This window comes from Antedon bifida, chromosome 8 (genome assembly GCF_963402885.1).
Source record: "Antedon bifida chromosome 8, ecAntBifi1.1, whole genome shotgun sequence".
Lineage (NCBI taxonomy): Eukaryota > Metazoa > Echinodermata > Crinoidea > Comatulida > Antedonidae > Antedon > Antedon bifida.
The window spans coordinates 13,256,933-13,281,829 of NC_136233.1; the positions used below are offsets into that span (position 1 = coordinate 13,256,933).

Here is a 24,897-nt window from a genome sequence, read left to right on the forward strand (position 1 = left end):
TTAAATACTCTTAATGGTTAATGTTTTTTAGCTCTGAAAACTAATAATGTAATTTAAAATACAGTAGGGTGTGTGTGGTGTCTTAATTATTATCATAATTAATTATTTAAATACATTATCAAACTCAATGGAGAATCGTGGTATAAAACTAAATAATGTATAAATAATAAAACTAATACTAATATATATTATGTAAGAACACTTACCAAAAATAAAGATCGAGAAAAAAAATTTGTTAGTGTACTGATTTTACCACACACCGGGAACCAAAAAACCTGGCGCTCAATGACAAAGTCGCTGCTGAATGCCATTGCGCCGCATTAAAAGGTCGCCGAAAGTGGCACTCCCGGCGTTCCATAAAAAACAGTCATTTGGAACTAACTATAGGGGCGCTACAGCACTGAGCAATGAAATAAAAAATTGGATGACGAAAAACTCAATTTTTTGGACGTGATACCTCCCTTTCTTTGCCCCTTTCGTTCGTTTTGTGAGAAGCATCCTTCTGTTTAGGTAAGACAGGTTTTGGTTTAAAAAATATTTGTGAAAATAGTGTATTTAACAATAACCTAATCATAAATACTGACAAAAGATTAGGCGAATTATGGTCAGGCCTATGCTAGGCCTAGCCTATGCTAGGCCTAGCCTAGCTAGGCCTGCCGCCTGGCCCTAGTAGTAGTAGTACTACGTAGACGTCGGTCGTACCATACTGTACAGGGCCAGGCCTAGGCTAGGCCTTTACTACATTGACTACCGTTCCTAGCCTGGAGCTATGCCAACTATTAACTAGGCCTTGAATTTGTTTACTGTTGCTGTAGACATTTGTATAACTTTAAAAAACTAGCCTAAGCTAGGCCTACCTAGTTAGAAGTAGAAACTAAAAATGCTAAATATTAATATAAATATTTGTTTTTTCATTTCAGGTTTTCAAATTAAAGAATTATATTTTACTTGAAAGATGAGTAACTAGCCTACTACTTACTAGTAAAATTATATTGATCAAGAAATATATTTTTTCAGTTTTAAACCAATTTTACAAAATGCCAATTCGAATCGGTAGACTACCTATTCCATCACTTCGAACTTATACCTCTGTAAGTTTTTTATTTATGGGTATGTGCTTATGGTTTGCTAAAGATGAGGTTGTTCTATTTGACAATGCTCAGGCATTGATGTCAAATCCAACAGTAGATGAGCTGAAGGCGAATGTTCCGCTTGAGTACTCTTACAATCGGGAAACCCAAGATTATTCTGAAGTGGTTACGATCACACCATCTGGTGACGTTAGTAAGTATTCAGTTGAACTGAACAGCCAACCAGTTGAAAGTGCAGATTCTACTGTGCATCCTGAGGAATTGTCATCAAAGAATGATGCAGCGGCAGCAACAGAAAATAATTGGACTGGTAGATCAGTCGAGAAGGAGACGGAAGAGAAGAGATGGCATTCAAATGATGACGAAACAGAGTATGAACAGCCATTTATGGATTATACATTACTGCCATCAGATAGTTATGCAATAAAGCTGTTTAAAGTTTTCATGCAGGAGCCAATATATGTTTTAGTAAGTGAAATAATTGTTTGACACACTGTACTATATTTCTTTTTAAAATGTAAATTCCTAAAACCTTGATTTAAAACTTAAAAATCTTCTACACTTACAAAATATTTTAAATATATATATTTTAATCCCACATTACAAATCCCAATTTTTGATTACAAGACCCCAAAGCACTGATTCTCCAATATCTTGCTGTGTGATTCCCTTGTTACGAGATTTCCAAACCTTGTGAGATTCTTTGATTGATTGATTGAGATTCAATCATTGCTTATGAGATTCTTCCAAAACCATATTATGAGACTCCCAAACCTTGCTATGCAATCTCCAAACAAACTTTGCAGCCACTGGGGCTATTCATTTCTCTTTCTTTACCCGTGTGTGATCTGTCAAATCAAATTTTTTGTTTTTCCAGGTCCTTGTCAACTTTGCCTACTGCTGTTTGTTTCTGTTTGCCAAAGTTCTTCAGTTGGTTATCATTGGCAAACTCAGAGTTAGTGAAAGACAGGTTAGTATTTATTAATATAATAAATAATGGTTCTAGTTTATTCTAAGTAATACACACAATATACTGAATCTCTAAACCACCCAGTGATACTGAAAAAATAGCCGATCTAACCCAGATTTGAACCAAGAATATTCTGCTTGATATGCAATATCCTCTACCATTATCAACCACTAAAACAATTCTATTGACATTATTGAAAAGGTATCTGGATATCTATAGTATTGATACATTTTCTTTTGGATAAATACGTATGGGATCCTCCTCTTCTACATTGTAGAATTTTAACTATTGATACATTTTTTTTTAATGATCCAATATACTTGAATAAAATCGCAAATTTTTCGTTTTTACACAAGCTTTCGCTGGTTCATTGACACAGCCTAATCATTAGCGAGTCCATGCAGAGAAAGCTTGAGTAAAACCGTATGCTTTACGATTTTATTTAAATATATTGGATCATTCAAAAGAAAATTTATCCATAAATAGTTAATTCTATTAGATAGCACGTCATTTAGTTCACCCTCAAACCAGATAAATAACACAAAAAATATTGTCCGTAAAGTATTTTCATCCTCAAACCAAGCCCTCTTGTAGGACTTTCTCAACACAGCACCATGTTATTTTAAAATTTAGAGATCCCACATTTAATTGTGATATGCTACCATGAAAACCAGTTAGCAAACATTTGCTAGTTGTAAACAAACTAGCAAGCAAACACATTTTTTTGGTAAATTGATTATTATTAAACAGTTAAAATCACAGAAGTTTCAAATAGAACTTAGGAAAAATCTTGGGCCGTACAGAATGATAAGATCTTAAAACTTTTTTACAGCGCCTAAAGGAGAAGTTTGCAAACTTTGTATTCTACAAGTTTATTTTTATCTTTGGTGTTGTGAATGCTCAAGTGCTGGAGGAGATGGTGTTGTGGTCAGCTTGGTTTTCAATAATTGCCTTTCTTATTCTCTTTATTATTCTCTGCAAAGATCGATCAGAATACGTAAGTTTTTTCAATTTATTTTATATTTTAACTTAATATTTACTATTTCAAATTATTCAAGTATTGATCGTAATTGATGTTAATTATTTTGATTTGCTCAAATATTATTTATATATAGTGGTTTTAATTTTGCTTTCCAAATTTGACAAAATATTTCATAGGTTTTTAAAACTCATCACACATAAATCTAATTTGAGTGTAGATTGATTTGTAGTGCTGCTTTACAAACAATTATATAAATTGTATCAATAACTGGAGAATAAAAGCTTAGATTTTATTTTTAGTTAAATATTACCACAGGGGTAGAATTTCCTCAAAATGCTGCATCAGCAAATAGTTGCTGTGGGCCATGGCTTTACTGTACTACAGCAATTTATTTTTCTTCTACAGCAAAAATATAAGGTTTCTTTTCAGTACCATTAAAAAATATTCCTAGTGTATACATGTACTGTATGCAAACAAAATGATACAGGTCACTCAACTTTTGTTTAGATCAATTGTAAATAAATACAATTACTTTAAAACATGACTACAAATCAAGTTTTCATTATCAAACATTTACATACTATAGCATAAAATATAATATTCAAGAATTTGATTAATAGTATTTACTATTTATTGAATATTGTATTTTATTCTATAGAATATGTATATGATGATTTTTAATATTTATTTTTAATTTAATATTAAAATCATCATCTACATGATAAAATATTTTAGTTTACAATATGATTTTGATATTAATTTTTAAAATTAATATTAAAATCATTAGTTTATCGGCATTACAGTACATTATTTATACAGAACAAAGACCTTGTTATACCATGTAGAATTGGAAGGTCATTTAGTTGTTAACATACTGTAAGGTCTAGTTTGAGGTCGAGCTCTATAATTAAATTTTTAATTAATTTTTTATTTAATTCCATGTCCTTCATTGTGAATATTAATATGAAAATTCTGGGTAAATGGTTACTCATGCAGCGTTCTCCCAATATAGAAATCAGGTCCAGCAAACTAATTATTTATATACTTACTTATTTATATAAAACACTTTAATATTAATGCAAAAAGTCAAATAAAATGGACATAATAGCCTTCAAGTGCTCTTGGTCTATGTTTTTAATGACTACTGTAGGCCTAACCTACCACTAATAGATTAGTATTTATTTTATGTATAATTTTCTTACACCATATTTAATACCGGTTGGAGCCAATTTAGTCTGGCAAACCTTGCTGGCAAGACCTGCTTCAGAAGAACACTGTCACATAATAAACTTTTTGAAATTTTTTGAATCCTGCATTTGTTTGTAGCTTTCATCTTCACCAACTACTTCAAACTGGATGCATGGCAAGATAATGGGTCTTCTGTTTGCTATCTTAATCTGTGGTTTCATTCTGGTTGGTGTCTGCTTCTTTGTTGGATATCCAGTTGATGTCAATACGTTCTTCTTCATGTTGGCAGAGGTAATCTATCAGAACTTGTTGTTATATCAAATGTCTAGTCTAGCCTATGCAGCTATTGAGTACAATAGTCATTTTGCGCATGCGTTCCTGAGCGTACGTACGCAGGGCTGTTTGACGTGTCATGAAATGTTTCTATTACTTTATGTAAAAACCAAAAAAATAAATAAACAAATTCAGTACATATGACATTGGTCATCATAATAAAAGAAAGTTTAGATAATGAAATACTGTATGTTTTTTTTAATTTCCTCTATTTTATTTCATAAAACAATATACATTACATTTTTTGCTTCTTTTTCAGTGCATCATCCTTATTGTGCGTGCCATATATGTTATTGCCAAGTAAGTATTTATTTTTCACCAATGACAATGTTTTTTCAATGTTTATCTATTATACTGGGTGACCTCTTCACTCAAAGACCGGTCTTCCAGAGGGCCCAGTTATGATCAGTGGCTGTGAGTGTACTATTTAACACACCAGTTTCTTGGGAGAGGGGCATTCCACAGTATTTGGTCCGTGGGTTTAAAAATTTCATTTACTGATTTTGATGTAACTCTTGGCCATTTCTCAAAGTAGACATGTTGAAGTTTATTAAATAACATTTTTTTTATTTTTTTGATATTGATTTTTTAAGTTATTGAATATTAAATATGAAAAAGTCATATTTGGCGTTACGGACGGGACATTTTTAATCCTATTTATTTCATAAACTATGCATCTTATTACTGTTTTTTCAACAGATATAGTTACTTTATGTCTCAATAATACATAATCAAGTATTTAATTAAAATTTTGTTGTTTATTAATTTCATACATCCATTTCAAATTCATAAATGTCCCGTCCGCGACGTTTTAGGCGGTTTTTTTACATTTATTTTAAAAGTAATGATGCCAAAATCTTGATATTTCATTTTCTCCTCCTGAGGACTATATCTCATTATATTATAAACAAATTTTTGGAAAATTTTAGATTTTGATGAAAATATCATATTTCAAAAATATACTGTTACGGACGGGACATTTTTGTTACGGACGGGACGTATCATTTAAATCCTAATTATTTCACAAACCATGCATCTTTTGAACATTTTTTTGCCAGATATAGTTACTCTATGTCCCTATTGTACATATTCAAGCATTTTATAACACATATTTTGTTTATTAAATTTCATATATACATTTAAAAATTCATAATTGTCCCATCCGCGACATTTTAATAGTAGTTTTATGGTGTTTTTTACATTTCAGTTAAAAGTATTGATACCACAATTTAATATTTTGTTTTCTCCTTTTAAAACTATATGCAATACATTATAAACAAATATTTTGAAACTTTTGGTGAAAATATCATATTCAAAAATATATTGATGACATTTTTCGTAGGCACGGGACAGACATTTTTGTTAAGGACGGGACATATAATTTAAATCCTTTTTATTTCATAATAAAACCATGCATCTTGTTAATATTTTTGCCCATAAATATACTGCAGTTACTTTTTTTTCAAAGTAAGCTGCAATTATTCATAATAAATTATTTTATTAAAATTGTTTATTATTTTCATACTTGCATTTCAAAATGCATAATTGTTACTTCTGAGACATTTCGATTGGGGTTTTTTCCTCACTTGTGTTTATTGAAGTAATGGCTTTAAAATTGTTATTTAATTCCTAATTTTAAATCTTAATTTTCAACTCCTAAGGATATTAAATTGCAATAGATTTAAACAAGTTTTTTGAAACTTGTATTTTTTTTATTAAAAAAACATTACTATCAAAATTTATTGAATGTTACGGATGGGACATTTTTTTTATGAATGTGATGACAATATTGTAAGAATTAAAAAGTGTTTTTGTACTGTAGGCTGAGAAGTACTGTACAAAGGTGTTAACTTTTGTTTATTAATCACAAAACATTGTGGTCTGTATTTAAAATAACAATCCACAAAAGAACAATACCTAAATCCAAAACAACATGACCAGTATGAATGGGAGTATTTGGGTGCGGTCATCGCTTTGTAGATTTAATTCTTTGGTAAATTTGCAACCAAGAACCTTTTATAAATCAGATACTAAATAATTAAGATTGAATTTTAATAGAAGTAGGCCTACAGTTATTAAATCCAAGCAAGGACAGAAGAAAATTTCAGATGCAACTTGGATCCACTAACAAATTCAGACGTCAAACGCCAACGCCAATTTTTAAAGATTCGCCTTAAATATGTTAATATCTTGAAGTCTTGTTTAATATGGCAAGCATAACTTTTATATTAGTGTAAATAAATATTTTGATAACATTTTACAATATTGCTTCTCGTTATAACTCTTTGAATAATTAATTTTATAAATAATATTTCATATTTATGAATTTTAATATTTTCACTTGACATAAACTTTTAAACAGTGTTTCAAAGGTTGAATTATATTTTGATTTGTAAATAAAAGATTACATTGATGTAAAAAACTTATTTTTAAATTTTTTTAATAGCAAAATTATACAATTTTTTAACGTGGACAAAGTTGTCCTGTCCGCGACGTTAGAAATGTCCCGTCCGTAACGACATATAAATCATATTTATTAATAAATTTGCAGTTCAATTTTTATAATTAACATTCAGTTATCTAAAACAACTATCTGGCAACATAATAATACAAAACAAATTTTAAAATCTCTTTTAAATGAGGAGAAATATTACAATACGTAAACCTTCTCAAAAGTCATGTCCATTTGCCGTCCTGTCCGCGACGCACACAATTTTCATAATAAAATTTTTTTTGTACAGTCTTTTTTCTTTTTTTGACTTTCATAATAAACATTGGCCATATATGTATACATTTATTCTACTTTGAATCTTGTATTCTTTTTTATTTCTAAGATATGTCTAGTTATATTCTCAAAAATGTCCCGTCCGTAACAAAAAAATACTGTGGAATGCCCCGAGAAGAAACAGGCCAATTTTGTGGTAATCGGTTAAAAGGCAGCGCAAAATAACCAGTTAAAAATACCCATTGAATTCATTTTCATTTAAACGGTTGTGGCAGAAACAGACCCTTATTTATGTGGGCCTTTACCAATATGAATCAAAATAATCAAACATACACAGTGACTATCAGTATGCTTCAAATACCTATCTTACAAGTTCATAAAAGCCATGAATTGGGGTCAATCACACTATGGTATGATTGCAACCTGCTGACCAACTTTGACAGCACCTACAATTGAATGATCTTTATTGATTTAGCTATTGTTTAACTTATTCTATTTAGGTATGGTATTCATCTGTATGACCTGCACCATGATGGATTGTGGGAAGAGCGAGGCTCGCTCACTTACTACACTAACCTTATTTTGGACACTACAGTTTTGATCGTGGACTTTTTGCACCATCTTCATATGTTGGTAAGACTTTTGATTAATAGGAAAATTCCACCATTTATACTGTAATGCTCAGTTCAATAAAAACTTACTGCCAAAAAGGCATTGAAGACACGAACAAATTTAATGAGGCATATTTTATATGAAATCGCCTTGTTCCTTTAATATTAAAATAGTTTATCTCAAAAAGAAGCCAATACTATCTTGAAAATAAGCGCGATGGGCTTCTTTTCGAGATAGCTTTTGCAGACCAATGAGGGCCGGGCTTCTTTTTAAGGTTTTATGGTATATCGATATATCTATTATTGTTTGTGACATTAAAATGGCATATTAAACAACAAAATTACAGAAAGGTAATGTATCTTTAATTTATTGTTTCTTGTTCTTTTAGTTATGGGGCAACATCTTCCTTAGTATGGCAAGTCTTGTGATCTGTATGCAGTTAAGGTTCCTGTACACAGAGATCCAACGTAAATTACGAAAACACAAGAATTACAGAAGAGTTGTCAACAGCCTGGAAACAAGGTTTGTATTTAATAATTAAAATATTAAGAGACCACTTGCGTGACGCAGTGAATTGGACGTTGAATCGTGGGATTGTTGGGTTCGGCAAGACACAAAACCTTACATTTTGCATCTCTCCACCCAGGTGTACAAATGGGTACATGGTAAAGGTCAAGACACAACTTTGTGCCGATTACTAGCTGCATTATGGGAGTATGTTCCCATACGTGTTTGATCCAAAAGTCTAGGGCTAGACTTGCCATGACAAACCTCTCCGATGCAGTTATCAAGTTAAATGCATGTCTTATATTTCAATGATTGGTTTTCACCAGGTTTGCATATGCAACTAAAGAGGAACTTGAAAATGGAGATGATACATGTGCTATCTGCTGGGACCAGATGTCCACAGCTCGAAAACTACCCTGCAACCACTTGTTTCATAAGTATGTACATTTTATTCTCTAATTTTTATTCTTTACGCTTTTATACTATTTGAAATGGGATAAAGGATATTTCTTTATTTTAAGAATTACCCTGTCCAATTCAAGTTGTGCATTGATATCTCTCCTAATTCTGGTGGTGGAACAAGTCTTCTCGGATAAGAACTATAAACCGTAGTTGTCCATGTGCACTTTATCCAAGATGATTAGGGGTTACCCCGGTGAACTGGTTCACAAAATAGCCCCTTTTCATAGGGATTACCACCTATCTGATAGGACAGTAATTAATTTACTATTGGTAACCCTTGGCCACATGTGCCTAAAGACATAAAATAAATAGAATAGTTGAGTAAGAGTACGTCCTCTAGTCTTTGGCTTAATATTATCTCTATGGTACACATACTGCTCTATCAGCAGAAAAGAATTCTTCAACAAAATAATTATTTTATTTCCTCTTCGCTCCTTAGTTCTTGCCTCAGATCCTGGATGGAGCATGATACCTCATGTCCTACCTGTCGCAAGTCTCTTAGCCTCAACCCAGTACCGACAGAGCAGGCAGACCGTGAGAATGCACAGAACCAGGCAAGAGGAGCGGCAGTGATTGGCGCCAGAGTCAATGCCAGGGTTGGCCAACTAGATCCACGCCTTGTTAATCATAGAAATGTGTTTCATTTTGATGGTAAATTATGCATCTAAAACTAATTAATATGCAGTTAAAGGCCAACTTCTCTTTAATATAACAAATTTACTCAAAGTTCAAAGGTCATAGTAGTGCAAGTCATAGTCTGGTTCCCTTTTTAGTGACAATACATACTGATGTTCAATGAAACAAAACAAAATATCGACATAATTCTGACAGAATTGGCTTTGAACTGAATGAGGCAGAATGGATTACTTTAAACAAGTTCATATGTCAGCATTTTTTTAAATATATTCAGCCCAATGTGTAAACTTGTTGTGTTTGTATTTTCTAGGCTCCAGAATCTTTGCTTGGTTGCCTAGCTTTTCTGTTGAAGTGATGCATGGAGGAAATGGTATAAGGCAACGAGTACAAGCTAACTCACAGCTACGTACATGGGTAAGTGCTTTCCAGTTTCTCCCATTGTCAATACCACTATTGACTTCATCACAACGGTTGTTTATTATCATTAGCTGAGGCATCATTGTCATATTCCATCGTCATTCTGACCTTGCATCATTGTCAATCTATATTATCATTGTCGAGGAGTGGTTACAATTCTTTCATTGTACATCATTTATAGTATAATTATTATAACATATGATATATTTATTCATTTTTCATTCATTCAATTGTTACAATTAGAAAATCATAATAACAGAACACTTAAAACACTTGCCAACCAAAGTGGTGCTGAGGTTTTAAATTGCTATTGACTTTATAGATCAATGCTATTTTAACTTTCTGAATATAGTAGCAGTACTAATATTTTTAGTGCAAGTGTGACATTTCTGAGCAAGTGTAGGTTCATACAGTATTCTCAAATTCTTTTGTAATCCAAATACCAAATCCTTTATCCTCGCCCAGTAATTTTCTAACCTGCAGCCTCCCAATGCACAAACCAGCCTATGCTTTTGATATACTAAACATACGAGGCAAAAGAAGCCAATACTTATTTTTGGTTTAATTATGATCATATTTGATGGGTTTGTGTTTTTTTCCCAGGCGAACAATGTCCAACAAATGTTTCCAAATATTCCCCTTCAAATCATCTTAGAAGACCTACAACGTACACGATCAATGGAAATAACTATCGACAATATCCTTGAGCATCGCATCCATATTCCTGCGGTACCCATACCGGATGATCCAACTCCCCCACCTGATGTTCGTCCGGCTCAACCCCAACACAACCCTGTCCAGTTCAGTGCTAACACAAACCCTCATGCAAATCTGAGCCCAAGTTATACAGTGGAGACACGCCAAGAAGAAGATGTGGTTCGAGGAGAGCAGAGGATAGGGGAAGCTGGAGATGCTAGTACCATGCAGACACAACATCTCAGGTACATAATTGGTTATAATTCTAACCATCCTGCATAACATGCATATGAATATACTATAATGTGCTAATATAATTCATTTATCTTTTGTTCCCCTTAACTATTTAATTAAAAAAGAACTGCTGAATTGAGAACATTTAAAGAGAAAAGACAAATAATTTGTGATCCTTGGGATCTGAAAAAATCTTTTTCATGGAGTATGGTATTTGATGAAAGAGAATATATTACAGTGCAATATTATTTGTATTTATATAATATTTCTTCATTTCATATTTTCAGAGAGCAAGAACCAGCTTTAGAATATTCAAGAGTTGAATCAATGCCAAGTAGATTTTCAAAAAATGCATCAGAAAGAGAAGAAATATTAAACCAAAGAAAAAAACAACTGATGCAGAAAGCCAGAAAGTGAGATGCTTTTATTTGACATCACTGTAGTGCTCAAAGTCTTTTAAAGAGGAATGTAGTCAGAGTGAATGTATTGTGTGATAGTGCATTTGAAAAATTTGCCAGAAGTTCAATCCAACTTTACCCTTTTCCCTTTTCCATATACTCACTGCAGCCATGCAATATACTCACTCTAGCCATGCAACATACTCACTCTAGCCATGCAACATACTCACTGCAGCCATGCAATATACTCAATGCAGCCAGGCAATATGCTCACTGCAGCCATGCAATATACTATATATGGTTGTGATTATTATTAAATAATAATAAATCTATGTGTAAAGTGTAAAATTAATCTTTAGTTTTAGTGCATTATAGTATCAGTGATGTAGCCACAAGAAATAAGGTGGTCCAGTTTTCACAAGGAAAGGGAACAATCTCTCTGATCAAGCCACAGGGTTGTCAAAGGCCTTTGTGAAAATGTGGTTGAAACCTTACCAAGCGATAAATTGTCATAGTTTCCTTTATTAACAAACTCTCTATATTTTCATCTAGGCGTTATATAATGAAGCATGCAAGTGAGAATTTATCTCAAGAAACTGCCTCAGCTTCAACCTCTTCATTCCAATCAGAATCACCTAATGAAGAAGGTAATTTAAATAATGGCGTGGTTGAACCAAGTGAACAACTAACATCTTCGTCAGTCAACCAAAACCAATCAGATGTCCGACAAAGAAGGATGTTGGCATTTGAGGCAGCACTTCGACGTATGCAAGATGAAGAATAAGAGTTGTACATATCTTTTTGGCTGAAATCAAAAACTGCCAGTCCAAATTGGAATTATGAATAATATTACTTGGTCTGAAAAGCTTCCAATTTTGATGATATTTTTTGTATATAGGTATATATAGGTCTGCAAAGTGTTTTTTTTTTATAATTACTAGATATGTACACAACACAATTGGTGTTAAAGATTATAAATATTTGATTTTTATTTGGTGCAATAATATCAGTAATATTACTGTAAAGTTTGTAGATTTTGTAGTACTATTACTGCTCATTACTGTTTCATGGCCTTTGATTTCCATGATAAAAGTCAATTTTGTGACCTGTTATTCACAAAGTTCCAAGGGACCAAATCACATGAAAATGTTAGGTAAATGAAAGCATTTTCCATATTTTATATAAATTTCACATCACAATATTAGGTATAACAAGTTTGCAAAATTGTTTTATAATATAGTTTACATTTGTAGAATTATAAAGATTGGCACTAATAAAACACTATTTATGATATAATTTAATGTAGTTGAAAGAGTAGAGTTAAACAATTATGCATGCACCTTGACGTCTGTTACACGTTTGTAATTTAAATTATGCATATAGATTTCAGTCCTATTTTGTACTAATATTCATTGACTTAATTTAATTAATTTGTCACTATTACAGCACAACATACAAGCATTAAGATCTAATTCATCATCAGTAAACATAATACTGTAATAGTAATTCCCAGGTGCCATTACATCCCAGCAATTTTCCCCAGGTCAGCAGTATATCCCCCAGTCCAGCAGCATATCCCCAGTCCAGCAGCATATCCCCAGTCCAGCAGCATATCCCCAGTCCAGCAGCACATCCCTTAGGTAAGCAACATATCCCCAGGTCAGCAATATATTCCCAGGTCAGCAATGCATCCCCAGGTCAGCAACACATCCCCAGGTCAGTAACATATCTTCAGGTTAGCCACACATTCCCAACTTCATAGTGCTTATTCAAATGTGTAAAAGACAAGTGTACATGTTTTGCATGTCTAAAATATAATTTTATTTGTAACTGACTAGTGGTCTTCTTAAATAGAATATCTTGGATATAAACATATTGATTTAACAAAAAAAAATGAAATCACATTATATAGAGTATATATTGCTACTGTAAATGGGAGACTTATTTAAATAAAACTGATCTTGTAAAATTATTATATATATAAAATTATGTTATCTAGTACTGTATATACCCTATATATTTCTTATGTTTAGTTTTTTTCTTTTTCCGCCTCTATCTAAACTAATACAACCTCCCCTCTTTCACACTATTTTCTTCCACTTTCACACTAGTTTCGTCCCCTTTCACACTAGTTTCGTCCCCTTTCACACTAGCTTCATCCCCATTCACATTAGCTTCGTCCCCTTTCACACTATTTTTTTCCACTTTCATACTAGCTTCATCCCTTTTCATACTAGTTTTGTCCCCTTTCACACTAGTTTCATCCCTTTTCACACTAGCTTCGTCCCCTTTCACACTATTTTCTTCCTCTTTCACACTAGCTTCACCCTTTTCTCACTAGTTTCGTCACCTTTAACACTGAATATGACATTTCAAACTGCCATACTATGCATAAGGAAAACACATTTTTATATACTTGTTTGGAACATTTCTAATTAATTTTTTATAATTTCCAAAACCGCCGATGGCTAGATAGTAAACTCTAATATTATAGTCAAAAGCTCAAAATGCGTTTGACTAAGGAAGTTTCTTTATAATTTGGCTTTTGCAAATCAACCATACAGGTACTGTTCTTCAGGTATCAGCATTTTCAAAATACCAGTGTAATTATATCATCATTGATAGATAATACATTTCTGGCAGCCAATTTCTAATTTTTTTTTTATTTGTTGTATATTCTTTAATATAAGCAATCCAAATATTCTTTTTTTGTCAGAATTTACCAATATTTTTTTAATACAAATATTTTCTAAACTGCATTTTTTATATTCATTTTTCATCAATTGCTTTGTAAACAATTGCTAAGTTTAATTTGTCTTATATAATTTGATGTATTTTTTTCTGAAGTCTATTGTAAAACATTTTTTGTATATAAACATTGAAGAAAACAATAAATCAACATTTCAACTGTAATCCGTGGTAATTGTAATATTTTATTTTAAACTGGTTTAAGTTCTACAACAAAAATGTTATTACAACTGTTTTCAGGCACTATCTATTCATTTTAATATTTTTCTCTCAAAAATATCTTTAGTGAACAAGTTTTCACATACTTCATCTTTGCAACATCAACTTATCTTATGCACTGAATTTGTGACTAAAATGAATGAAGCTTTTGTATTATTATTACATGTCAAATAATACATATTTATTTCGCAAATAACATCAGATCATTGTAGTAGTTGATTGAATGATGGAAGAATATACACTATACTTAATTTATTTTAAAAATAAAAAATTGGCTGTGATTTATATCATGACAGTAGTAAATACTTTAAATATTTAAAAAATGAAACAGTAACAGCTCAAATAACTTGCTAAAAAATTATTATTCAAGGTAGTGGTTGTCACAGAACAAAATTCAATTCAGTTTTTTAACAAAATTCTTAAAATAGCTTCAAGCCAATTATTTTTAATACAAATACAGATAAAAACAAACATTTTTCCATATAATTTTAAATACAAATAAATATTTTTTTGTGTATTTTTAACAAATATTTCCACATTTCAATTGTTTTGTGTTAGTCAACAAAGAAATTCATAGTTCTTTCAAGATCTAACCCTTCAGTAACATTATCAACCTCATCGATTGTTTTTGTTGTTGGGTCATCAAACGACTCAATGACATCACTCAGGTCAAAGGAGCCGCCTACTCCATCTTGGATGAGGCTTGTACCAGGTATCATCTTATCTTGGTGGTTGCGAAGAAGATGAGTTTTCAAATTTCCTACAAATATAAAGCATGCATACATTACTATATACTGTATTCTTTTAAAAATATTTCATATGCATCAAATAGTGAGAAACCATGATGGATAAACTATAATTTCATTTCATAATAAGTGGAATCGAAATAGTTCCAAGCCCGACACAGGGATTGGAAGGCAAGCTACAGTTCCACTACAAGACAAGCTCAAGGATAAAACAGTTTTTCAATCAATTCCGAAAACAAAAACATGAAGCTGTTTGTGAGCAAAAAAATACTTGTTGAAACTGTAGGCCGATTGCAATGTGATGCTCAATAACTAGTTCAACTTACCTCGTTGTGAAAACATGTGATCGCAGTAAGGACACTTAAAAGGTCGTTCACCTGTGTGGGTGTTCATGTGTATCAGTAGACCATTTTTCTGGTTAAAGGCTTTATCACACTGTGGGCACTTGAATGGACGTTCACCTATTAAATTGAAGAAATAAATGAGAAGATTAAAGATCAACTGTGTCAAAAAAACATGTAACATGAGACACACCTTACCGGTGACAGCGTTTTGTTTAATGCTTTTGTCTCTCCTCGGCTTTGTGTCTTGTATTTCATATATATATATATTTCTATGTTTTTGTAATTATTATTTTATGTTTATTGCCGAAATGAATAAAATAAAAAATAAAATAAAGTATCATCTTGCATGCTGTAAAATTGTTTCCTCAATTACCGTATATTCTTACCTGTGTGTATACGCCTGTGTCTTTCCAGCTGACTAGGCTTAGCAAATGCTTTAGCACACTCTGAGCACACATGTGGGGTGGGCTTATTCTTATTGGGTGATGGGCCCGGTTGGTGAGTGGCCATGTGCTCCTTCAGATGGCCTGGTCGTTTGAATGCCTTGGAACACGTACTGCACACATGAGGACGTATTTCTTCATGCGCTTCACGTTGGTGTCGTCTTAATTGGTTCATTTGTGTAAACACCTAGTTGTCAACAGAAACAAATATAATACATTTTTACAATTTTGTACTAGTTTGTATATACATCCACATACTGTAGATAATTTTTAAAATGAATGAAGTGTTGGACTTATTACCAGGTGGGTTAGTAGTAGTTAAATGTGATAAACTTACAGATTTACATTCAGGTTCAGTGCAATGGTAGATTGAACCAATTGATGCTGCAGCTGAGAGAGCACTGCTTGTTGATGCATTTCCATGATCTTTGTCTACTCCTTGACTATCATCTGCAAGATTCTCCCCAAGTAAATCGCCACTAGGTTCTGTTGGTTCAACCATTCCTTCATCTAATCCAGGTACATCCATAGATGTATCTGAAAAAGTTGCATGTTGAGTAGAACTTGCATTACCGTCATTTGGGGTTGTCTGTGGTAACAGCTCCTGTTGGAAAAGAATGGCCTGTGGTAGTGTAAGGGTTTCTCCACTTTCTAGAGAAAGTTGTATACTATTGGTGGTTTCGTTCTGTGATGACGAAATAGAACCTGCAAGAGGCATCGCCGATGACTCTGTAGATTGTGCCAGTTGAATGTTTTCATAAGATGTTTGAGGTAGCAAAGACTGAGCATCATGCGGAAGGGTCTCTTGTGCTTGAAGAAATATCTGAGAATGTTCTTGTACTATGTGTCCTGACATTTGTGGGTTTGTTACCGATTGTGAACCACTCTGCACTTTACCAATGCTACTATCATCAGATATATTTGGTGCACTTGATTCTGTAACCTGTGTTTGTGAAAGCATAGATGGTACAGCAGTGAAACCAGAATCGGTCTGTACAACACGAATAGTATCCCCAGGGTTGGCTACGTTATCAACTACTTGCAATCTGCCTGCATCTGCCGACTGCTGTATTTGAAGTTGCTGAAGAGAGTTTCCATCAAGTTGGACTAAGAAATTAGGTTGTATCTCCATGTTCTGGATCACTGTCCCATGAGATAAAGCATTCTCTGAACTTGTCTGGATTGTTCCCAATTCAGTTTGAAGAGCGACAGGATTTAAAACAGCTTGTTGAAGTTGTTGCAGAATGTTTGGATCAATCTGAACGGTAATGTTAGAATCCAGGCCAGAAATCTGCAGTCCTTGTCCAATATTGGTAGTGTTCAACTGTAGCTGCATGCCTTCCAATCCTTGAGTTAACACTGTCGCAATTGAACCATCACTAAATTGTGCATATTCACCTCCTGACAATGTAATAGGGAGAATACCTTGCGGAAATGCTGGTTGTAGATTTGTTTGATCAATGTTACCAGATGTTGTTTGCACTTGACAAACTGTTGGGTTTGCTTCAGATGGCATGGTAGTGGATAGTGATGGGATATTCTCTTCATTTTCTTCAATCTCAGTGGCTGGTTTAGCCTGTGGCTGCTTACGTTGCTTCTTTGGTGGAGCATCAGGTTTCATGTGTTGATGTATGTGCATCTTTCTAGATCCTGATGTACGGAAACACTCACCACAATATGGGCATTTAAATGGTTTTGCTCCTGTATGTAATCGCATGTGAACTTTCAAGCTCCCCTTTGTAGCAAATTGTGATTTGCACATGTGGCAAGTGAACTGCTTGGAGCCATTATGAACACGCATATGACAGTCTAGAGTTGACTTAACAGCAAAAGCTTTGTCGCATTTATCACATTTGAATGGCTTTTCACCTGTATGAATTCTCTGGTGACGCACCAGATCACTTGGTTTCTTGAAGCTCTTTGGACATTTAGTACATTGGTTTTTGTGTCTAGGTGCTCTTTTGAGTTCTTCTATTTTATCTTTAATTTCACTGATACGACCCTTTTCAGCAGCTGACTGAATAAGGATTTTTTCAGACACAGACAGACCCTTGCTTGGCGATGAATTAACTAGATGCATAGCTTGTTCATTCGTTAGCTGCAATACATCTTTTACTTTCTTTGCAACCTTTGTCTGTTCTTTTAAATGTGTTTGTTCATGTCGTTTAAGAAGAAGTCTAGTACGAAATGTCTGGTTGCATTGATTACATTTGTATGGTCTCTCAGAGCTATGAACTACCATATGTCTGTGTAAAGAGCCGTTGGTTGAGAATGCTGCTTGACAGATATTGCATCGAAAGTTCTTCACACCAGAATGAGTGCGTAAATGGGATTTAAGTACACCAGAAGTGACAAAAGCTCTTCCACACTGTCTGCAAGGAAATGGCTTCTCACCTGTATGCGAACGAACATGCTGTTTTAGGTGGCTGGACTTTTTAAATCCTTTTGAACAGTATGAGCATAAGTAAGTCCTTTTATCATTATCAGCCTCAGTTTGAATTTGGAGTTGGGGTTGCAGCATATTATTTAACATAATGGCTTGTATTGCGGAGTTATTATTTGACTGTTGCTGTAAAATTGATGACCGCTGCCCAGTAATGGCTTCTAATTGCTGTTGAATCTGTTGGGTTTGTAGACTAATCTGCTGTTCCTGAGAAAGAGCTTGTTGATTAGCAGCCATCACTTGTTGGTTGGCAATGGCATTCAATGTCTGTTGCGTAAGTGATACTTGCGTTAGATTCCGAGCACCCAATGCTGCTTGAGTTAAGGTTTCTTGAGACAATCCTTCCTGAAGCATATTGGCTGATTCTGTCAATGTTTCTGGCACAACTGTGTTTTGTCCACCTGTTTGATCAGATAAACTGGTAGGAGGTCCCAGAGTCTGTGCCTGACCAAGTTGCTCCAAAATGGCTGTAGTCTGTTCTTCCAATTCAGCAAGGCTAGCATCTTGTTGCTGTTGACTGACTTGATCTTGCCCTTGCTGTTCCTGCTGGAGTTGCTGCATTGCAAGCTCTCTCTTGTGTGTCTTCATGTGCTTCTTACAATTGACCGAGGTTTTGAATGTTTTCTGACAGTAAGGGCACATGAATGGTCGCAGTTCACTGTGTGTGGACATATGCCTTTTCAAGCTTCCACTAGTAGTGAACAGACCTTGGCACATATTGCACTGGTGATTCTTAACTCCTGTATGAGTCCTCATATGGGCTTTTAGTACACCAGTAGACACAAAACATTTACTGCATTCTCCACATTTAAATGGCTTTTCACCAGTGTGGGACCGCGTATGCTGTTTAAGATGACTAGATTTCTTGAAGGCTCGTTCGCAGTGCCCACACTTATATGGTCGATCAACACCACCAATCTGTTGAAGATCAGTTGTTAAAAATTGGTTGATTGAACTACGTGGTGGTTGTTGTATTAGACCATTATCAGTGATCAAGATTGGTTCTTGAAGTGTAACATCTGGAAGATCCACAGAAGGTTTAGGCCTTTGAATTCTTCTTGGACGTCGTATAGTTGTATTGTTGTAATGCGAAGAAATGTGAGTTTTTCTGTGACCTGAAGTTCTAAACTTTTTATCACAATATGGACAACCAAAAGGCTTAGCTCCAGTATGAAGACGTAAATGAACTTTCATGCTGCCATGTGTTGTGAAGCATTTATTGCAAACATGACATTTGTATTCCTTTACGCCTGTGTGAGTGCGCATATGAGCGGTTAAAGTGCTCTTTACTGTAAATGCTCTTTCACACACAGTACATTTGTAAGGCTTTTCTCGTGTGTGTATTCGTATATGTCTTTGAAGATCACTTGGTTTCTTGAAGGACTTCTGACAATAATTACAATAATGATATCTAGGAACTACACATCTTTTAACTTGCTGTTTCTTCAGAAGAATTGCAACAGACTGAGCTACTTGCTGGACACCTTGAATGACATCTTGACTTCCTTGGAATGGCACAATAGAGGTTCCTTCCTCTCCCTCTTGACTCTGCTGACTCTGGATTTCAGCTTCTGCAGCTTCAATAAGACCACTGGTTTCTAAAGCCTTTTGTAAGATATCCGAGCTAATATTACTACTAATTGCTATCTGGTGAATCTGCTGCGTTGCATCAGAGGCCCCAGTTACTTGCTCAGAGAGATTCATTAACTGCTGAACAACATCATCAACTGCTTCATCAGTTAACCCAAGTTGATTTTGCACTAACATAACTGGTTCACTATCTTGAACTTCAATACTTGTGTCCATTACCATGCCCTCAGCACCATGCATTCTACTCATATGTGCATTTAAACTCCCTAGCTTCCTGAACACACATGTGCACTGGACACAATGGTAAGTGTTGTTCATTCCTCGGTTAATTTCATGGACTCTGGCAATATGAGCTCGGAGATTTCCTTTCTGTGAAAAGGTCTGAGGGCAAAGGTCGCAACAATGAGGTCGTTCTCCTGTATGTTTTGTCATATGAATGAGTAGTGCACCTTTTTGATTGAATGCCTTGTCACATTGGTCACAAGAGTAAGGACGTTCACCTAATTTGGATCAAGAGACACAAATGAAAAATTGGTTAATAAACACCAATACAATGATCGCAAGCATTCGTCATACTGTATCAGGATCGAGGAGAAGCATTGCTGTAACCTCTGTTATTGGAGCAAGGGTCATGCATCAGTGATTTCAGACAGAACAGTATGTATGTACACTATATTATTTAACCAACCTGTGTGTATCCTTCGATGTCGCAATAGTTGACTTGGTTTCTGAAAACATTTGCCGCAGTGATCACATTCATGTTGAAATGCAGAGCGATCGATGTGCTTACGATATGACTTTGCATTCAAAAGTGTAGACCTAGACAAAAAAATTAGCTTTGAGTTAGGGATCACAAATTGGTCTGATGTTTGCCCTACTCTGACATAATCATACTTTATGCTAAATAAACACCATTAACATATTTACATGTAATTTTCAGGTGGGACTCGAATCCAAGACCTCCAGATACCTAGTCTGTCATTCAGATAGATTTGAACCCAAGGAAGAATTACAGTAACATGAGCAACATAGCAACATGAAAATTGAAGTTAATTAAACCAACAGCAAAGAAGCCTGCACAGTAGACTATGGTTCAAACAATGTTTTTGAAAAGGCATAAGGGAGAGAGAAGGTGGGTTGCTGTATGAGATGCTTTAAGTTGAAATAAACTAAATGTACATTATATTGTTTGAAGATTTGCATGGCGAAATCAAATGTTGATATACACCACGTATATAAGTTCTGAAAAGAACTGTTGAATTCAACAGTTTTTTTCAGAACAAATATATGTGGTAAATGTACATTATTGTAAGATATGCAAAAGTCATACTAACTTAGCTTTGTAATGACATTTTATCATATGATCTTTCAGGTCAGTTGACAAAACAAAGACTTCTCCACAAATCTTACAATCTGCTGATGTTCCATCTTCAATGTTCTCTACATGGCTTTTAATGTGTTTATCCAGTTCGAACTAGTGTAGAAAAAAAAAATATAAAATGAGGAGTGTTAGTGGAGTAACTTGGTGGTATGTACATACTTCATCCCAAGGACCACTTTGTCCAGGATTCAAAACCTAGTGCCTTGTTTTACTATACTCCCTAAGCCTCAAATGAGGCATCCTGTATGTCAGTAGTATTAGTAAGTTGCTTACTGTTGTGTATTTGAAAAGAAAGAAGACTGTTTTGGAATTACTTAATACTGTAGGCCTACATTGAGACTGTTTTAAATTTTAGCAATCCACCTGGATATAAACTTACCTGGAATGCAAATTCTTCTCCACAATCCTGACAATCGATACACTCATCCTCTTCATGAATCAGAAGGTGAGCTTTCAGACTCGCAACTCTTGAGAATTTCTTCTGGCAATCTGGACATTGCGGAGTATCCAGATCATGTAAAGCTTTATGTAACATCAAGTTGTACTCTTTGTTAAACGATTCCGAACATGATTCACACTTGTACGGTTTCTCATAATCATGCTTTCTTTCATGTCGTTTAACCTGTGCAAATTTCTTAAATTGCTCACCACACTTCTCACATTTGTAAGGACCTGTGCCTGGAGAAGTAGGAGCATTGTTTTCAATACCGATTCCTATACAAAATAAAAACAAATATGAGTCATGACATTAAATTCCAATAAAATCAAATTTCAGTTCTCAAACTAGCTAGAATTAATTTTTGTATTCTTGGTCGTTTGACACTCATCGTATAGGGTTGTGAAAAAGGCTTTGTGGTGTGCGGGTTTGATCATTGATTTGTCCATTTATTCTGTTATTCTGGAGATTTCTCGGTTTTCATAATTTTAGGCCAATGATAATTTTGCGATTTCATATTAGAGTTATCTCGGACATTCTGTAGGCTATTATAATTAGGCTACTTGCATTGCGCTTTGCCTTTGCGTTCATGGAGTATACTCCATGTTGCGTTGTTTCCAGGGAAACAAGCAAGCTTTAACTGTACGGCTCTCAAAAGCATAGCACAAAGTCACAAGAATAGAATACAATTTTAAAAGAAACACTCCTTTGAAGAAGAGAAAGCCCTTCTTTCATTTATTTAGGCCAGGTAGGTAGGGGCCTAGGCTAGCCTACTTTATATTGTTGTACCATTTGTAATTAAATTAATGTTTTGGCGTAATAAATCAGATTGTTTGTGTAGGCCTAGATCTAAAATTTGTTTAGGAAATTGGGTTTGATTAACTCTTTTTGATCTACACATTATGCTATTAGATTAATGTCATGACTGTCGGCAAGAGGCCTAGGTTTAAAAAAGGTAGGAAGGTACATAACCTCCCCGGCGGGGAAAGGCCCTCCTCCCTTCATTGAACCTTTGCATTGATTGGCCTAGACATAGAAACGCAATAGCCTAGGCTGACAAAGGCTTTTGGGCGGTCTTCGTTTGCAATAAACTATGATTGAAAATAAGAGATTTTTCGTTTAATTTGTAACCATAATTGACGATAAATACAAGTAAATATTTAGGGATAATACAATTACAAGAAAGTTCCTCAAATTTCGCCGCCAACGATTTGAGTAAAGTGAAAATTGATGTATTATTCCGCTCAAGGAGTAGCTGATTTACTCACAAAACAGAGTTGACGATACGGAACTACATGGTGGAAGCAAAACAGCGAAAAGCGGACTGATTAATTGCAGATAATAAGTAATAAATTACCCACCAAACACTTAACAATTCCTACCTGATAAACCGTCAATACGAATCTTCAATTTAGGCGGTCTTCCTCGCGGCATTTTAGTAGATTTTGGGCGTTTATTTTCAAAAGAACATGGCTGTTACTCTTGGGCTTGTTGATGACGTCATGGAAATTAGTATCTGATAACCCGGATGTAGGCTAGACCACCATTGTGTTTCTTTGAACTGTTGTACAAGTATTATAGGCTGTTGTTTGAATGTGCGTTTTTGCTCATAATATTTGATTCACATGATAATAAGCTTATTAACTATAATAATCATGACGTTCGGATAATGTAGGCCTATTTTTGCTTGGTTAATATTTTCCGGTGTAAGCGCTATCCTTGCGTGAATAAAATTAGTTCTTAAAATTAGATCGTAAAAAAATTCAATACCCTGAAAAAAAATTAATTTAGGCCTAAAGCATTGTAAAATTGGGTGCCAGTCAATGGGTTTTGTTGAATTTAACCGTTTATTTTGTAATTTTATAAGTGAAAACAACATAATTTTTTAGGTGTTTTTTTCTACGGAAGTGATTAACTTTGTTAAAAACACAGTGGCCTATTAGTATTAGAGAAGTCGGATTTTATTATCTTCATTTTTCATGTTGTTTCACGTGTAGCCACCATATAACAAATAGACGTTTTAGAGATATAGAATAGCACGCTCGAATGAAGTAGGCTACGTGTCAGGCCCTACGTGGCTGAACTTTTCTTCAATTAAAACATTAGGGCCTAGTATTACGTCCGTGAGATAAACAACAATGTAGATAATGGACGATTGAAGACAGAATCCCCAATCATCTTCGACAAGTAATATAAAAATAAAGTGAACAGTTCAACACTAAATTAATAAAACAAATAAATATACCAGTAGATAATAATACTTATGGTAATAAAACTAATATTGATAACAGATAAATGTTCAACTGAGCATAACGAATCAAAAATAAGTTTTAAAAATCCGAAAAGAAAAACATACATCGATTTTGTAGTGACAAGTTTATCTTTAGGAATGAGTTGCGGGTGACAGCACTTGGAATTTAAGTAACTGTTTTGTACATTTTCCAGTGTTTTTGTTTCATATTGGCGAAAATGTTGTGCTTTTAGAGAAAACTTTTTCCATGGTTAAAACAAAAATGAACGCCGGAAAATAGGCTATATAAAGCCATCCGACGCTCTTGCAACGACTTCAATTGCAGTTATCTATCAATTTGATTTAATCCAGATTTAAACATTAACTTAGTTATAAAATTATAAATATGGCAATATAAAACCATGTTGTGCTCTTTTGTCTATGATAAAACATATCAAACGCCGGTGTTTATGCAAAGAATATATCAAAGATACTGTATTATTATAGAAAAGATCCACGATTATAGTTCTTGTTTATCTGATATTTAAAAAAGTGTGTTTGTCGCCCTCTCTGTTGCAATATTTTGCTCTTTTATGAGGTATATTCAGAGCGTCATTCTGACGATGGAGCATTCTCTACTTTTCTACGGAGCGCCATTTATGCCTTTATGTACTTCAGAAATAGAAATAGTACTACGGTAACTGGTCCAGTCACTGAATTTTAATATATTTTGTATGTTCATACACTGTGTGCTCAACTGAACCAAATTTTTCCACCAGGGGAGCACAGTGGTATATAGAAATAAAGTCACTAAATTTTAATAAATTTAAGAAAAAAAATCCTTTGTTGATATAAAGTTTGCGGTACACCATGTATATTAGTTCTGAAAAGAACTGTTGAGTTTCTCGACGTTTCGATCAATATGCTTTGATCGTCCTCAGTCCTCCTAATATCCTTTGTGTTTCCTTTAGCAGAGTAAAAAAGTAAAAATTTTGATGTTGTTAATCTTTACATTAGAAGATTGTTCAAATCATGTAAATAAAACATTTTCCGGCCGGGAACCTAT

At 34.0% G+C, this 24,897-nt stretch overlaps 2 protein-coding genes across 3 annotated transcripts; one reads left to right on the forward strand and one right to left on the reverse strand.

The window, feature by feature from the left end:
• Positions 1-405: 405 nt before the first annotated feature.
• Positions 406-14,164, forward strand: LOC144849943 (E3 ubiquitin-protein ligase AMFR-like). Of its 2 annotated transcripts, XR_013614018.1 has the most exons (15): positions 406-510; positions 921-1,559; positions 1,969-2,061; positions 2,894-3,058; positions 4,370-4,522; positions 4,824-4,864; positions 7,790-7,922; positions 8,290-8,423; positions 8,735-8,845; positions 9,310-9,521; positions 9,817-9,920; positions 10,527-10,864; positions 11,141-11,266; positions 11,804-12,910; positions 12,949-14,164. XR_013614018.1 is itself a non-coding variant. In XM_078707078.1 (14 exons), exons 2-14 carry the CDS (start codon positions 1,038-1,040, stop codon positions 12,033-12,035), a joined length of 2,364 nt encoding a protein of 787 aa, XP_078563204.1. In that variant the 5' UTR covers positions 406-510; positions 921-1,037; the 3' UTR covers positions 12,036-14,164. The 2 variants fall into 2 exon arrangements, 1 of the variants encoding a protein (XP_078563204.1); XM_078707078.1 differs by having other exon boundaries at positions 11,804-14,164.
• On the reverse strand, positions 14,165-23,142 carry LOC144849941 (zinc finger protein 236-like). Its single transcript, XM_078707076.1, has 8 exons — positions 22,984-23,142; positions 21,545-21,879; positions 21,119-21,258; positions 20,473-20,603; positions 16,089-20,284; positions 15,695-15,938; positions 15,291-15,425; positions 14,165-14,978 (listed from the first exon to the last, which is right to left on the reverse strand). Exons 1-8 carry the CDS (start codon positions 23,033-23,035, stop codon positions 14,773-14,775), a joined length of 5,439 nt encoding a protein of 1,812 aa, XP_078563202.1. The 5' UTR covers positions 23,036-23,142; the 3' UTR covers positions 14,165-14,772.
• Between the last annotated feature and the right edge of the window lie 1,755 nt (positions 23,143-24,897).

Bases quoted from the DNA above. Each gene is read 5' to 3' on its own strand.
- LOC144849943 (XM_078707078.1), top strand. From the start codon at position 1,038: ATGCCAATTCGAATCGGTAGACTACCTATTCCATCACTTCGAACTTAT. The intron at 7,923-8,289 runs GTAAGACTTTTG...TTGTTCTTTTAG, and splicing joins TGCACCATCTTCATATGTTG to TTATGGGGCAACATCTTCCT. The intron at 11,267-11,803 runs GTGAGATGCTTT...ATTTTCATCTAG, and splicing joins CTGATGCAGAAAGCCAGAAA to GCGTTATATAATGAAGCATG.
- LOC144849941 (XM_078707076.1), bottom strand. From the start codon at position 23,035: ATGCCGCGAGGAAGACCGCCTAAATTGAAGATTCGTATTGACGGTTTA. The intron at 15,939-16,088 runs GTAAGTTTATCA...GTTGACAACTAG, and splicing joins CTGAACCTGAATGTAAATCT to GTGTTTACACAAATGAACCA. The intron at 15,426-15,694 runs GTAAGAATATAC...TCAATTTAATAG, and splicing joins ACACAGGCGTATACACACAG to GTGAACGTCCATTCAAGTGC.